At 39.8% G+C, this 17,101-nt stretch overlaps 1 protein-coding gene across 2 annotated transcripts in view; it reads left to right on the forward strand.

The window, feature by feature from the left end:
• The window catches only part of LOC149152298 (protein unc-13 homolog), a 535,466-nt gene that overhangs the window by 50,447 nt on the left and 467,918 nt on the right, over positions 1-17,101 (forward strand). For both annotated transcript variants that reach the window (XM_089438315.1, XM_089438316.1), the window contains one exon: positions 7,099-7,387. In XM_089438315.1, coding sequence (XP_089294441.1) covers positions 7,099-7,387 — 289 coding nt within the window. The remainder of the gene's footprint in view (positions 1-7,098; positions 7,388-17,101) is intronic.

Raw genomic sequence — 17,101 nt, forward strand, 5'->3', positions numbered from 1 at the left:
AAGGTAGCCCTAATTCGCTGTCCCAAGAGGCCCTAAATCTGCTGTGCTAAGAAGCTCTATATTCACAATCAAAGAAGCCTAAAGCCACTATCAATGGAGCCCTAATACTCAGCCATGTAAAGACCCTAAGACGCAGCACAGGTAGCCTTAGAACGCAGCAAGAAAGTGTCTTAAAGGTACAAGAATGGACAGTGTGTTTGCTGTAGGTGTCTGTGTGATAAAGGAAGACTGAAGGGCTGAAGAGGAGGCTGTGTATCTTGCTAGAAAGCTGAGGATAGAGGGAGCTGTTTGAGAGCTCATAAAGGATGGAACAGTCCTCCAGAAAGGCTGCCTCAGACCTGTTCTAAGGGCTGTATAATGTTGCTGTAATAAGAGATGGACAATGCCATTATCAAAGGTTAGAAGTATTGCATTGAGGATCAGTCAGCTAAGCAAGGAGCAGAGTGGTGGTGTAATCATCTTGGAGAACCAGTTGAAGAATGAAGACTGAGGAGCTACACATCTAGATGCAGCAGTTATATGCAGCATGACAGTTAGTGGATAGTATGCACAGCAACATGTAATGATTGCAGCATAGTGATGACAATATGTACAGCAGCATGTATAGGTACAACTGTTGCATAGTGGAGGCAGTGTGTACAACAACATGTATGGGTACAACCATGACTGGTTGCATTTCTGTGACAAGAGCAGCTCAATGAGTGGGTGCACCATGCTGACGAGATGCAGCACGATGGAGAATCAGTTGAAGCAGCTTGTCTTCAACCGATCTCATGTATCATCTTCTTAGAGATGATCTATGCTTTTATTTAGATTAGTCAAAGTGTTGACTTCTATTGTAAATGTACTATCTCTCTCTCTCTCTCTCAGCTGAACTATTGAAGAACATATAAGAAGAATTGATCAAGGGTTTCCCCACATTGGGGTTTGTCCTTGGCTAGTGCCACATCTTGTGTCCTCTTGTCTTGGTTTGTCTTCTGCGATTTATGTTTATGTTCTATTTGTAGTTTACTCTAATGTTGATGTGATTGCTAATCTGGAAAGATATGTGAAAACTAAAATAAATTGCTCTAAGCATAGAACATACCTAAAATTAACAATTAATAAATGCAATTTTTACTTAAAGGACAATAATATTTAGGCATAAAATGCTATTAAATGCAGATTTTGATCAAACCCTGACCCTAGCTACCATGAAAGAAAAAAAAGAGAAATTTAGAGTGATCAACACAAGACTAGTGCCTTTATTCAATTGGGCAATGGAGTCAATTAGGTTGAGGTCAAGGTAGGGAGACCTTGGATGAAGAAGGGTGGAAGACAATTCACTTCCCTTAGAAACCTATCAACTTCTTTCAAAGGAGATTTAAGGTCAAAGGATGCATGAAAATGAGTTCCAACTTCCTTTGATGGATTCTTGAATGACATTTTGCATAAATATATAGAAACAAGAGTTCATAAAAGATATCACACTTTTTAGTATTGTAGAAGATAAACCCTAATTTTAAAAATTACATGCAAAATGGAAGAAAATAACCTTAAACTTAGACCTTTCAAGAAGAATCACTTCATCAATTCATAAGATAGCTTCTCCATGCATTAAATATCCTCCCCATGACAATTTGCACTCTACTTATCCTTTACGTCCAAGAGAAAAAGAAGCACTAGTACACACTCTTTCAAGAGAAGAGAAATGAGTGTGTGTGACAATGATCCAAAGGGAAATGACTTCCCTGTCATGTCCCTTCTCAAACACATTAGTAACAGGGTGCTGCTACACAATTTTGCACATTTTTGACTAAGGAAGAGGGTTCCACACTTTCGACTTAGGGACTTAAGGGCCAAATCGACTTTATTTAGTTGCTAGTGGAATGTGGAGGCCACCCACATAGGTGTTCGAGTTAGCCATTCGATATGCTTGGAGGGAAAATCGAATGGGTGGATGGAGGGGCCCACATGAGGCTAAGGGGGCCCAAGGAGTTATAAAGAGAGATCAGCTCTCATTTTGTTTTCATCTTTGACATTTGCAAACAAACACACATTTGTTCACTTTGCTGTTTAACGAGTCTACTCGCTATTTAGCCACGAGTCTCTCATGCGGGAGATTCAACCTCTACTTTGGGGACCATCCGTGCCCACCCTAGGGAGGCTGTTCTACAGGATTTTTCAGGAGTTTTGGGGCAATGACACACATCAACAACAGCACAGAGGAAGGAAGTGTGTATTTCTGGGTAGCTAGGAATCACGCAGAGGGAGTTTGAGACCAGTAGGGATCACATAGCTTGCCGAGAGGTGAGGGAGCCGAGGTAGCGTTGGACAAGCATTTTCGCTGGAGCTTTCAGCTAGCTGAACCAACATTCCAACAATTCGCATTTCTGGTCTGAGAGATAATGCAGAGGCCACACAACAGAATTTCGTGGTGCTTGGAGAGCAGCTGGGTCGGGCCACGAGTTCATTTGGGGAGTTAGGAGTTGGATAGCAAGGGTAAACCCAACATTTTGGAGGAGTTTGCAGGTGGATTTGCAGCCAGTTTCCAATAGGTCGAATTTGGCAGCCATAGCTGGGGTGAGGCTCCAAGGGGGTCGAAAAACCAAATTCAAAACCAGCTAAAATCCCTTCTGGGTTTTGGCCAAGGAGTCCGGGGTTAAAAGGATATAATTTTCTGGGCGGTTTTAGTACCCATTCCAGCCATTCGAACTTTAGTAGAGTAGCAGTTTTCTGGGCAGCGCAGTGCAAAGTGGTGCAGCAGCTGGGCAGCCTTCAGCTCAACCCTTTTCCTACCTAGGTTTGGTCCTGCTTGTCCATTGAGACAAGCCTAGGTGCACGATTCCATCATCTATTCAATATTGTATTTGGCTTGCAGAAAATTTATAAAATGGCTCATAAGTTCTCCATTTACAATTTTTGTATGGGTGTCTGTTGAACATTTCCTTTTTGTATTTTGCCGCGTAGAATATTTGTTGTTATCACTTGTATTTCCTATTTAGGATCTTTACATTCCCTCTATTTATGTGAGAGCAAGCAAGTCACTCTTCCTTAATTTACAATGAAAATCCCTATAAAAGTATGCTTAAAGTGCTCAACAAGGCTAATAGGTCACAAGTCGACCTAAAGATAGCTTTTACAAATATATGAATCACAACAAAATGTCATAAATCCTCCACACGTGTGGGAGGAAAAGCTCTCCAACATGACATCATCCTCCATAAATGAGCATCTTGATCAAACAAAGCGACAAAGTGGGTCCAAGAGTGCTCCTCACTCCAAGTGACATCATCAAAATGAGTGGGTGCATCTCCAAAATCTCCTCATCCAAGAAATCATCATCAAGAAGGCCTGCATGATCCTCCTAAGGCATGGATGGGTGATGTGGTATCCCTGCGACACAACATCAATGTCAAAAGGGAGTGTGCTACCCATCCCAAAGCATCTCAAGTGATCTCCATCCTCATTTAGGCTCTGGAACAAGGCAACACCCATGAAGTAGATTTAAGGCCAACTTGGCGGTGTGCTAGTTCCTGTAGGCATATCATCAATCAAGCTAATATCTTAGCTTTTTGGCTCAACGTTTCACCATCTGGAGGTGCAAAAAGGGCGATACATCCATGTGGAGGCTCCTTAAGGTCCATCACTCATCTCTTGAGGGGCAATGTTGGTGCTGCAAAGTCACAAGTGCTCTCAGAGCTGGGCTAGACATCCTCCTCACTGAGATACAAAGGTGTCAAGCCATCCCTCGAGGGACATCCAACATATCTGTATGAAATCGACTGAAACATACCCTCAAGATCAAGTGGGATCAACATCATTAGGGATAAAAACCATTGAAGATCATGGTGGACCATATTCAATGCTAGGGGCACAAAAATACTTCACACAAACCGAGCTAATGATTTGTATGCAAGTTATCACACTTGTGTTAAGGATGATCATGCAGTTAGCCCTATTAGGTGCTTCCAGTCCCTAAGGGGAGGGATATTTCCTAGGTAGACACACCAATCCATAGACGCATGAGATAAATGTGGTTTTGTAATGGGAATGACTTCAAGGAAGATGCCACAACCATGGTATCAATGAAAGGAGGTCCAACATCTTGAGTATAACAATGACAAGAGGAAGCAATCATGGAGGCGTGAGTTACCCCTTTCTTCTTCCTGCTTTTTCCACCCCTTTGGTGTGCTTTTTAATTCAATGATTTTCTTTCTTTATTACATAGCCGGGGTGACCAGTTTGCTTTGTGGTTTTCCAATATCCCTTAAAGATGTAGCAACTTATCGTACATTGGGGTTGGGACATTCATAAGTTCCTTTGTTTAGTTAGAGTATAAAATGCTTAGGAATTGCGTGATGGCAAATGAGGGGGTAAAGCTCATGCTAGGCTTTTGCTCACGTGCTTATTATTTGTCCTAGCCATCTTTTGCATTTTTCATTTTCTTTTTTTTTGTGGCGTCTTATGCTTTTATCATTTGTTCAACTACATCGACCTCTTAGGGAAAAGTTTCTGGGCCTTGACTAAGAGCTGTGGATATAAAACACTAGTCCCAATGACCAATGACAATCAACACAAAGAACATATGTGAATATAAGGGAGAGATGGCAAGTGGTAAGTGTGGATTACCTTGGGTACACTATATCAATCAATGCCTCTATTATGTAATGACCCGCCTATAAATAAAATAATAATATAAATTATTTATAAATTATAAATTTATAATTAATTTATAAAATAATAAAATAAATAAACCTTATTAAATCAAACTACGTATTCAAATAAAAAAATCACGAAATCAAATCCGATTCGATTTAAAAGTAGAAGGGAAAAATCATTTTGCGGGGGGGGAAGAAATTGGATATTGTGGTACGGTTATGAATCAAATTTGAGTCTTGATTATATTGAGGTTTTTGGGCACGGGGGAATCAGATTGCTTCAACTGAAAGCTTTCTGAGACTGAGTACCTAGGTTGTACTCAGTTCGGCAGGGTGGTTTTGGCCGTTTTGGTGACACAGCCGGTCAAGAATTGCAGCAGAGCGGATAGATTTTCAGCAGAATTTCAGCAGAGCAGACAGCTGGACAAGAACTGCAGCACAGTAGACATATTTTCAGCAAAGCAGAAAGGTTAGTATCCATTAGATTAATTTCTTTAAAATTCTGTATTCATTCTTTCAGGTTCCGCTATTTAGAAATTAGCTTATAGTTCAGGTTCTTACATATTAGTACCCCTCCTAAACAGTGGAAGAAAAGGGCCTCAGGGGAGGTCACATTGGACTAGGGGCAAAGGATATTCCCCTAGGTGGAGTATGGGAACAAGGGTACAAGCAAGAGCAGTCAATCATCCAGCTTGACCTATGATTCATATTAAAATGCCCCAAACATTAAATGAAAGAATATGATTATAGAAATGGTTAGTGTACCTTTTGATAGATGGCCCCCTTTCCTTTAAGAAGTATGCTAGGGAGAGAACATTGACAGGAGCATCAATGGAGAGCTATGAAGTAATGCTTTCTGTGGATCATCATAGGGCTGCTGACATCGCTGGCTGAGAAAAGGGGAGAAAATTTGTCTACCGGGGGTTACCACTAACAGGCGCCTGACCTAGATGGTCAAGATAAATAACCGTCTTTTCTATTTTGAGTCCTCATTCTTCTTTCCATTTTATTGTTGCATTTTGACATTCATAAAGATTCTAGATATTGAACAGTAATAATGTACTTAATATGTTTGTTTTAGCCCTTCGGACTTTATGCATAATATAAAGGAGAATGGAGATAATTTTGTTTTGGCTGAATTTTTTTACTTATTTCGTTTTTGTGTCTTCAATAAAGTTCAAACTTTAAAATAATATATCAAATTTGGAATTTTCTTCTACATGGATATATATTAGTCTGTGGGCTGTGGTCTAGTGTTTGAAACAGGGCATGACCACTACAATAATCTAGGTTCTAACCTTGGTGGGCTATGGATCCTTGATCATTTGTATTAGTTGTCTATGTTTGAAAGCCTCCGTGTTAAGAGGCTTTACTGTGATGATGTGGAGTTGGGGTTTATAGCTCCCCATGGATCAAGAAAAATGTTCACCCTTACTGAAAAAAGCATGGATATATGTTTATAGACGCCTGTCCCAGTGTACTCAATTTTTAGGGATACATAGTGAGTACCTCATACATGTGCATGACATACCCATGTATCCATGCAACATTGTTTTGGTCCAATTTTCTAGTGATTGCTTTGAAGTTTGGTGTAATATGTGTAATCTAAAACAGTTTAGGACCTCTAAGATGTGATCCAGAATGAAGTAATCACAGCCTACATAGTGAGTACTTCAGACATGTGCACAACAGACCCATGTTTCCATGCAACACTGTTTTGGTCCAATTCGCTATTGATGGCTTTGAAGTTTGGTGTAATATGTGTACACTGTAACCTAAAACAGTTTGGGACCTCTAAAATGCGATCCAGAAGCAAGTAATCACAGCATCACATTCTTTGAATTTGTAAGCCTTATAAAAGAATGTATGGTTGGTCTGGTGATAAATATACACAATATTGGTTGGAAATGTAGAAAAATGCTAAAGCCAAACAAACCCAGCTCTGTCAAAGATTATAAAATAAGTTGAATTTGTAGCGTAAAAACTGATGCCCACAATACTAAATGCAAAGAAACCATTTAAAGCCCAGCCGAAAATGCATCCTCTTCTATATAATCTAAGAAAATTAAACTTGGCAATACAGGGATAACATTTTGAGAACTTTAGGTAGTTTGTTATATCACAAGTATTGTGTTAGGGGTGCTGACTCAACAAATTTACATGTAGATACAAACAATTTCTTTACTATTGAATATCTAAAAGATGCTAGCTTCTTCATTCCTTAGATTGCTTTACCTTCTTAGAGATATCTTCTACTAGGTTTTATCTATGATAATAAATTTTTTATTATGATAATAAATTGGTATTGCAATATTTGGTACTTCCTCCTTTTTGTATTTTATGTATCTGCTTTTTTTTGTATATTGGCTTTAGCCATTTCATTTCGAAAAGTTTATGTGTTATCATATATTCATCAAATTTTTCTGTGATTGTATCTTTTTCTTGTCATATTTTGCAGGTCAATTTAGTATCAAGAGATATTTACTTTCTTGCCACTGATCCTGCGTTATCGGGGCCACCTCCTGCACGTGTTCCTCCACCAAGAATAACCACTTCCTTGTCTTGTGTTTCAGTAGCTCCATGTCAAACTTCTACTCTACAATCAAGTTCATTGCACTCAATATCCATCACTGAAGACATTAAACATTGTATTGATTTGAAGGAGGATGTCTTGGAAGAAAATACTTTGAGACGCAAAACTAATAGTACTACTGATCTTGTGTCAAGCCTGCCGCCCTTTTTGACAGGTGAGATAATTATACACAAGGAGATAGGTTTGTATCATCAGTACATGGAAATTTGTTTTGCACCAATCGAAGCATCTAATGTACTAGCCAACTAGAAAGTTGTGTTGACTTTTCTGATAAGATAGATAAGATGATAAGATAATTTTATTAATGTCCAACAAATGACCACAAAAGTAGGTTAATGGGACTGATGATTATAATAATTCGAAAACAAAGTGGGAGTGCAAAAGGTGGCTTTGAAATACAGTCCTTTCATTCAGTGGACATCAAAGAAATAAAGCAGGAAAATGCAGTGGTTGTGTTTTGGGAAGCTGGGATTCTTTGAACTTTGACATTATGGCCTATGTAATTTTCACTGACTTCATCAACAATATGCTTCAATTCTAAAGAGCAAAGAGAATTTAAAAAAACTTGAAAGTATAGTTTAGTATATGATGGGCAAAAAATTAGTTATAAGTTATAACCCAACATAAAAAATAAATTACATGGATATTGACTGCTTTCGTAATGGTAATGAGACAATAAAGCTGCCAATTGACTGGTTTGTTAATGGAGATGCTAAATATAAATACATACATTCTAATGATGAAATCCTTATTTGCGTTCCTTTGAACAGTCTGAACATTAATAACAAACTGTTCTTAGTACTTACCATTACTAAATAAATGATCTTTCTGCTTATTCTGATTGAAATACATCTTTCCTAGTGTGTTGTTTCATTGGGAATCCTTGCACTATTGATATTTTGTAAATTTGGAAGCATTTGTCTATGTGTTCATTCTTTAGGAACATGTCCTTAGCACATTTAGTTTCTGAATGTTTGTCCATTAGTGTGCCCAACTAAACTTTTAATTCCCACCTTAGAAATTGGGTTGCATCTCGAGTTACATTAGGTTTGAAAGAAAAAGCTTTCTTCTCTATTTGGACCTACGCAAACCAATGAACACACAAATGCATAAAGGAACAAATATATGTGGAAAATAAGCTCACTGATTAGGAGAAAATGCCGTGGCACAATAGGCAGAGAACTTATTTTTATTACGAAGAAGAATCCTGTTACAATCTGTAGCACTCATGGGATGAGCTGACTCCTTCACCATCCTCTTTAAGAGAGAGAGACCATGGTACAATGAATACAATACTTGCCTAAACATTTGCCTTTCATTCTTATTTATAATGAAGGCTGAGTTGAGAGAATCAACTTTGACCAATTGTAGAGGGACCAATTGACACATTAAAGTTTAAACGTTGATCCCCCCCCGGGTATGCTTAATAAAATCAACTATAATATTTTATAATAAGGGTGTGCATTGTAATCATTGTTATTCTATTTCTAGGTTTGGTTAAGGTCAACGTAGTCAACTCAATGTAGGCTCATAACCCCTCATTGGGGAATGTGCCCTACCCCTTAAGTTGTGTATGTATAGTATATACACAACTCCCATTTGTAATTTACACATCTTGAGATCATTCACTCGAGTGTGGTCATTCATTGATTCTTTATACAAAGTGTTTTTAGCCTATGGGCACCATAAAATATTGCACCTTATGTTAATTTTCTTGAAACTCTGTGACTGCTTAGATGAATTTATTGACAAATCAAGGCAACTGAAAACTGAAACAAATTTTAACTTTCACTAAGATATAGAGTTTCTTAATATTCAACATGCGGTGGAAAATATTTGAGATAAAAACACATGCACACACATAAATTTGACACTAGTGTTTTACCCAGGAAACCCAAATGGGAAAACCTGCTTTCTTTGTTGTGGGCTTTTATTGGTTGTTCTTTGAGCAAATAGTTCTTTTACAAATTCAGATGCTACTACTGCAGCCAACAAATAGCCTATGAGAAATTAATTTCAACTCTACATTTGCTCTCGACCTGCTCTTGGATCACTGCTCTTGGCCCTGTCTCTAGATCTCGGCCTGCACACACAATTGTTTCCTGTTGTAACGAGGCTCGGTTTCTGCGCTTCGAATTTTTAACTTATGCTCCTCAACCAATGCGCTCTACCAACAATAAAGACTCATCAATCTGTGCCTTCATGCTTCTCTTGCCTTAATAGATCTTCGATACATGCAAGGAGGCCAAGTTCGAATTTGTGTTCACACGAGTGCAATGGGTTTCTTTTGACAGTTAACTGGAGTAAGTCTCAGTTACAATTGGACTAGCTCTCAGTTAACTGTCTCGAGTTGCTCCTTGTTTTCCTCTAGTTGTGAACTGAGTTAACTAAGGACTTAACTTGTCTTCTTTTCACTTGTCTCTGAAGTCTTAACTCGTCTTAAATGAACCTGTCACTGCAGTCTTAACTTGACCTAGCTGGACTTGTCTCTGCCACCTCATCTTGTAGTCAAATTGAAGAAAACATCAACGAACTGAAGCTCCAACGCCGCATGCAATATATTGATGACCATTCCAACGAACTGAAAATCAACTCATCATAAGTCTATCTCATGAATTCAGATTCATGCTAGAGAAAAACAATTCAAATTCTTTATTGGCTAAGGCACAAGGTAGAAGACCTTCTTTCGCTACTTTTTCAACACTCCCTCTTTGCGAGGAAGGGATTTTGTACAACTCCCAACTTATCTCTGAAAACTATGAACTTTCCTTTGACTAAGGCCTTTGTTAAGATATGTTGAAAATTGCAGCAAGAAATTCTCAATTTGATTTTGCCTTGATTAAATTGAGAAAATTCGGATTTCCACATCAGTAGACAACTTGAATGATGTTAACCTGTGTGACATGGCTTGTGTCACCCAGTTTACTCAGTAAATTCAAGTTGGAAGAGTTAGAGTTTAGTTCTGCATATGTGATTGCTAATTTGTAGCAATCATGTTCAGTTATCTCAGGTTGCTTTTAGTTAAACTAGTTTCAACTTTTGGAGGAACTAGTGGAAGGTCAGTTAAGCAATGGGACTTCAATTAAACTCAGTGATCATCCAATTACTTGATCAATGAATCCAAAATATCTAGCGCATGCAGAGAATTTGAGTTCCCCAGTTGAGGTGGAAATTCCAAGGCAATGTAACATCAGTTGTAGACTAGTCTGAAGTTTACAGGTGTTGCATGCAGTTAGATGATCAACCTAAGGAATCACACAATTCAATTAAAGGAATTTCCTAAATAATAGGGGCTAATTCCTCAAAGAACAACACAAGGAAATAGGAGCTCAAGCCAAGGCAAAATTTGACTAACTCTGGGTTAGAGGCCTTCAGTGAGCAAAGAGATAGGTTGTGCACTTATAGGGTGAACTTAGTTGAGCAAAGCAATTGTAATACTTCTCTATTCATTTGATTAATGCAAGCAAGCATTGGGGTTTTTAGCAGATTGCTTTCCCTAGATAAAAATACTTGTTGCACGTCTGAGATTTTTGTTCTAAATTGTGAACTAATGTCCGTAGAGTAGTAGTGTAGGTTTGTGTCTTGTGATTTTGATTAAAACTTCATGAGCAGTTGCAAATCTACAACCTAATTTCTACATGGTATCAATGCTAGATTCACATTAGAGTAGGAAATTCTCTAAGTTATTTCTCAGAGGTTCGAATTTGAAGATCAATGTAGCTGGATTTCTTCGGAGCTGAGAAGATGGCCTTCAATGGACTAAGGCTAGAGTATGTCTTGGAAGGCACCTTAAATTTTGTTGCATGGAGGGACCGCATGGAGGCAATATTGGATGACAATGGATTGCTAGAATACATCAAGACAGATGTTGCAAAACCTCAAGCATCTAATGCCCAAAACCTTGCTCAGTGGAAGAAAGATGTAGCCAAGACGAGGAGAATAATCTTGGAGGGAGTACGGGATCATATTGTCTCGAATCTCCACGGAAAAGAAACTTCGTTCGCAATGTGGAAAACACTAACATAATTGTTCGAGAATAGTAGTGACCACAGGAAGCTGGCGCTCAAGGATAAACTTCGAAGTATCAAGATGCAAAAGAATGACACAATTTCGCAGTATCTGAGCAAGTTTACACAGTGTTGTGATGAACTTGGCGGGGTCAGTGTTAATGTCCTTGAAGAAGACTTGGTAACCCTAGCCCTTCTGGGCCTTCCCAAGAGTTGGCATAACTATCAAGATTTAGTGAATGGGAGGGAGAAACTACCAAGTTGGGAGTGCTTATGGTCCGATTTGGTACAGGAGGAAATAAGGCGGAATACCAGAGATGGGACTTCATCCAAGGGTGAGGATGAAGAAAACTTTGCATTCGTTGGCAAGGCAAAGAAGGGAAAAGGGAGGAAATCCGAATCCAAACTAGAATCCAGTGAAGGGGTCAAGAAGAAAGATTTGTAAAAAATTAAATGCTTCCATTATCATGAATTTAGGCTCCGTGCTACGAAGTGTCCACACAAGAAGGCAAGCAAGAAAACCTAAGGAGCAGCAGCAGGTGAGGCTTTGGCTTCATAGTGCGAGCTTGACTTTAACCTCATTGCATGCATGGCCAACACAGTGATGGGGAGTGTGTGGTGCTTGGACTCAGGTGCATTGTTCCACATGAAGGGAAACAAAGATTTTTTCAGTGACTTGGAAGAAAAAGATTTGCATATGCACATTGAGATGGGAGACGATGGAACGTATAACGCAATCGGGATTGGTACAATCACCTTTCAGAGGGAGTCAGGCTCCCCACTTAGGCTCAAGGATGTCATGTTCGTTCAGGGCCTAAAGAAAAATATTGTCTTTGTTGTAGTTTTGGAAGGCCGTGGTTATGATGTGATCTTCAGCAAAGGAAAGGCATTCTTGAGACACATAGCGACGGGACAGGTGAAGTAGATCGAGGTTGATGTGAAGAACCTTTACAAGCTAGATGCGGAGGATTGTGTTGCATTGAGGACAAAGGCAGAGAAGGTGCAAAGTCGCAATTTCAGCGAACTATGGCATAAAAGACTTGGCCATTTGCGTCATGGCACTTTGAAGATCATGCAACAGATAACCACAGGCCTCCCTAAAGGAGCACTTGATCAGCAGGATGTATGCAAAGGAGGTACCTTGGGGACTTACACAAAATCCACATTCCATGATCGGGACAACAAAGCACGTGCAGTCCTTGAAAGGATCCACTCTGATGTCTGTGGACCTTTCTCGACAACCTCCACTGCCAGACACAAATACTTTTCATTTTTATTGATGACTTCTCACATAAGTGCTGGATCTTCTTCAAGCGGAAGAAGGATGAGACATTCTCCAAGTTCGTAGAATTCAAGGCATTAGTTGAGAAAGAAATGGGCAAGAAGGTGAAGACTCTCAGGAGTGATAATAGAGGTGAGTACATGTCGAATGAATGTGCAAAAGAAGGCATTCAACGAGAGTTGACAACACCCCACAACCCACAACATAATGGGGTGGCTGAGAGAAAGAACCGTAGCTTTGTGGGAGTAGCAAGGGCGATGTTGCATGATCAAGGCCTAAGTCACCTGACACGGGGATTCGGGATTCGTAGGATTCGGGATTCGTGGTGTGGGATTCGAACACATTGACCCCGGGAACAGGACACGTAGGATTCATTATATATATATATATTTAAATATATATATCTATATATATATATATATTAAAAATTAGATATTTCTTACACAAATTTTAATTAATGATACAAATTTAAATACAAAGCATAGACGGTTACTTAGGCAATCTCTTATTACATATACCCATCATAAGAATTCAATGTATCATGTATCATAAATCATGCCTTTTCAAAACTTATTATATGCCATCTCATGCACTTATGAATGTGGATAACCATATGAACCTCACGGCCTTCACAAAGAGTTTATTCAACACATGCCATAAAAGAAACTTCGATGCATGTATGGACTCTGACCTTTTCAATGCAACATAAAACTTCAACTCTTTTTGTTTTAACACAACGCCATACGTATGACCAGAACGACCAACGTACCAGATAAAAGCATTCAACAAGTAGCATAAGACGTCATACCAAATTCAACGCTCCATTGCATAGACAATTACACCATTCAACCTTCAATTCAATGCAGCGTTCAACAAGAGTCAAGGGTACACAGTGAACACATACTTTAATGCACAAACTGCTTCCAAATTCATCACACGGACTATCAACTTGCCAAACGAGTCTTGGAAAACAGGACACGATGTCAAAAATCGTGACACGCTGGGGGATTCGACGTGTCATGGTTTTTGGACACGATTTTGCAGCGAATCGTGTCTAACATGAAGGATTCGGATTCGTGGACCCTCCAGAATGAATTTGGTTACTTAGTTCAAGGCCTACCTCTGCATTTGTGGGTTGAGGCATGCAATACAATAGTCTATTTGCAGAACTGGAGTCCTCATCAGATTCTAGGCATGATTACACCGGAGGAGGCTTTCTCGGGGAGAAAGCCAGATGTGTCGTACTTCAGGATTTTTGGAGCCTCTGTTTTCTGGCATGTCTCCAAATAATCAAGGAAGAAGCTAGAGTTGATAGCAGAATTAGGGGTATTTGTGGGTTACACAGAAACTCCCCACAACTACCATGTGTACTTGCCATCCCTCAAAATGATAGTTGTGTGAAGGGATGTAAAATTTGATGAAGATAAAGCCATGCAATGCTCTCTTGATAGGGAGCTTTAGTACCCACAAGAAGAGGAGCTTTTAGCTCCAAAGGAGGAACCTCAAGAAGTTGTGGAGCTGCCACAAGTTGAGGAGTGGAGAGTGGAGATAGCCACTCAAGCAGAACCATCCAGAGAAGGCAGGAAAAGGACTAATGAAGTTGAGAGACTTGTGCAGGACGCAATGGAGAATGTGGGTGCTCTTTCAAATCAGCGCAAGTAGAGAAGGTCACCAAATCGATACACTGGCTACGTGGCTCTAATGACTGAGCTTATAGAGACTCAACAATCCTCTTTCGAGGAAGCAGTAGAGCAACCTGTATGGGTTGATGCAATGGTGGAGGAATACGAATCCATTGTAAAGAACAATGTTTGGGAAGTGGTCCCAAGACCAACAAACAAATCAATTGTGGGTTCGAGATGGATCTTCAAGGTAAAGCATGCAACAGACAGAAGCATAGAAAAGTACAAGGCCAGATTTGTGGCCAAGGGGTACTCTCAAGTTGAGGGGATTGACTATGAGGAGACCTTTGCTCCTGTAGCAAGGTACTCATCCATCAAATCAATTCTTGCTCTGGCTGCACAGATGGGGTGGAAGATCCACTAGATGGATGTGAAAACAACATTCCTCAATGGAGTTATTGAGGAGGAGGTGTATATCAAGCAACCAGAAGGCTTCGAGACTTTTGATCAGGAGTCTCATGTGTGCAGACTGAAACGAGTGTTGTATGGTCTCAATCAAGCACCCCGTTCTTGGTACACCATAATCTATAGCTATCTCATCGGTTTGGGCTTCACTAGAAGTGAAGCAGATGCAAACCTCTATCATATCTTGGTAGAAGGTAAATTGTTGATTATTGTCTTATATGTTGATGACTTGATTTTCACTAGTGATGAACAACTGATCAGATCTTGCAAGGAGGACCTTGCAAGAGAGTTTGAAATGAAGGACATGGGTCTCATGCACTACTTCCTTGGATTGGAAGTATGGCAAGGTGATGGGGAACTGTTTGTCTCTTAGGGAAAGTATGCCAACGAGATACTTTAGAGGTTCCGCATGGACAGTTTCAAACCCATGGAGACACCTCTAGCGACCAACTGGAGGAAAGAGGATGCCACTTCAGGTGAGGAAGTGGATGCTACTGTTTACTGACAGTTGGTGGGTTCACTAATGTATCTTGTGAACACACAACCAAATATGTGCTATGCAGTCAACTAGCTGAGCCAAGCTATGGTTAGGCCAACCAAATTATTTTGGAGGGCAACTAAGCATGTTCTACGGTACCTCAGAGGCACTACCCAGTTTGGACTATGGTACAGACGGATAGAGGAGTGAAGCTGTGTGGCTTCACAAATGTAGATTGGGCGGGGAGTCCATCATACCGAAAGAGTACATCAGGTGGAATTTTTAGTGTTGGGTCCACAACTGTTTCTTGGTACAGTAGGAAGTAAAGATTTGTGGCACTCAGCTTGTCAGAAGCAGAATACATCGCTGCCAGCAAAGTAGCATGTGAGGCAATCTTGATGAGAAAGATACTTGTTGGATTGTTTGATCAGATGATGGATCCAACTGTGATCTACTGTGATAATCAGAGTTGCATCAAGCTCTCTAAAAATCTTGTTTTTTCATGATCGATCCAAGCATATAGATATCCGCTATCACCATTTATGGGATTTTGTACAGAGATGGATAATGTTGTTGTAGTACATTCCGACAGAGGAACAAGATGCTAACATTTTGACAAAGGCCTTGTCAAGAGGGAAGCTTGAGTTCCAGAGGTGCAAGGTGGTTGATAATCCCTTTCTTGCCGAGAGGGAGTGTTGAAAATTGCAGTGAGAAATTCTCAATTTGATCTTGCCTTGATTAAATTGAGAAAATTTGAATTTCCACATCAACAGACAACTTGGATGATGTTAACTTGTGTGACATGGCTTGTGTCACGTAGTTTACTCAGTAAATTCGAGTTGGAAGAGTTAGAGTTTAGTTCTGCATGTGTGATTGCTAATTTGTATCAATCAAGGTCAGTTATTTCAAGTTGTTTTCAGTTAAACTAGTTCCAACTTTTGGAGGAACTAGTGGAACGTCAGTTAAGTAGTGGGACTTCAGTCAAACTCAGTGTTCATCCAGTTAATTGATCAATCAACCCAAAATAGCTAGTGCATGCAGAGAATTCGAGTTGCACAGTTGAGATGGAGATTCCAAGGTAGTGTAACATCAGTTGTAGACTATTCTTGAGTGTACAGGTGTTGCATGTAGTCAGATGATCAACCTAAGGAATTGCGCAGTTCAATTAGAGGAATTTCCTAAGTAGTAGGGGCTTATTCCTCAAGGAACAACGCAAGGAAATAGGAGCTCAACCCGAGGCAAAATTTGACTATGTTTGGGTCAGAGGTCTTTAGTGAGCAGAGAGATAGGGCGTGCACTTGCAGGGTGAGTTCAGTTGAGCAAAGCAATTGTAATGCATCTCTATTCATTTGATTAATGTAAGCAAACATTGGTGTTTTTAGCAAATTGCTTTCCCCAGATAAAAATAATTGTTGCAGTGTGTGTTATTTCTTCTTGCATGTCTGAGATTTTTGTTCTAAATTGCGAATTAATGTACGCAGACTAGTAATGTAGGTTTGTGTCTTGTGATTTTGATTAAAACTTCATGAGCAGTTGCAAATCTACAACCTAATTTCTACAAGATATCTGCAACCTACTCATATGTGGGAATGAATGGTAGCTCTACTATCCCTTTTTGCACACTGTCTCTAAGATGATGGTACTTGATCTTGATGTGCTTGGAGCGGTCATGAAAAACTGGATTCTCAGAGAGCTTAATGCAACTCTGACTGTCATCGTAAATCACGTTGGGCTCCAACCCTTGCGTGAAAAGACCCACAAGCAACTTCCTTATCCAGATGGCTTCACTTGTTGCTAAGGTGACAACCATGTATTCGACCTCTGCTGAAATGAGTGCAACTGATCTCTGTTTCCTGCTGAACCAGGAAACAATTGCTGATCCAATGCTGAAGACGCAGCCTGAAGTACTCTTCCGACCTGTGGAGCTCCCTACCCAATCTGCATCTATGAAGCCCTCAGGCCTCACTCAGTCAACCTATCTATACCATAACCCATAATCTACGATGCCTTTGAG

Source organism: Pinus tabuliformis, chromosome 9 (genome assembly GCF_031772625.1).
Source record: "Pinus tabuliformis cultivar Carrire ecotype Pingquan chromosome 9, CPIR1, whole genome shotgun sequence".
In the NCBI taxonomy this organism is placed as follows: domain Eukaryota; kingdom Viridiplantae; phylum Streptophyta; class Pinopsida; order Pinales; family Pinaceae; genus Pinus; species Pinus tabuliformis.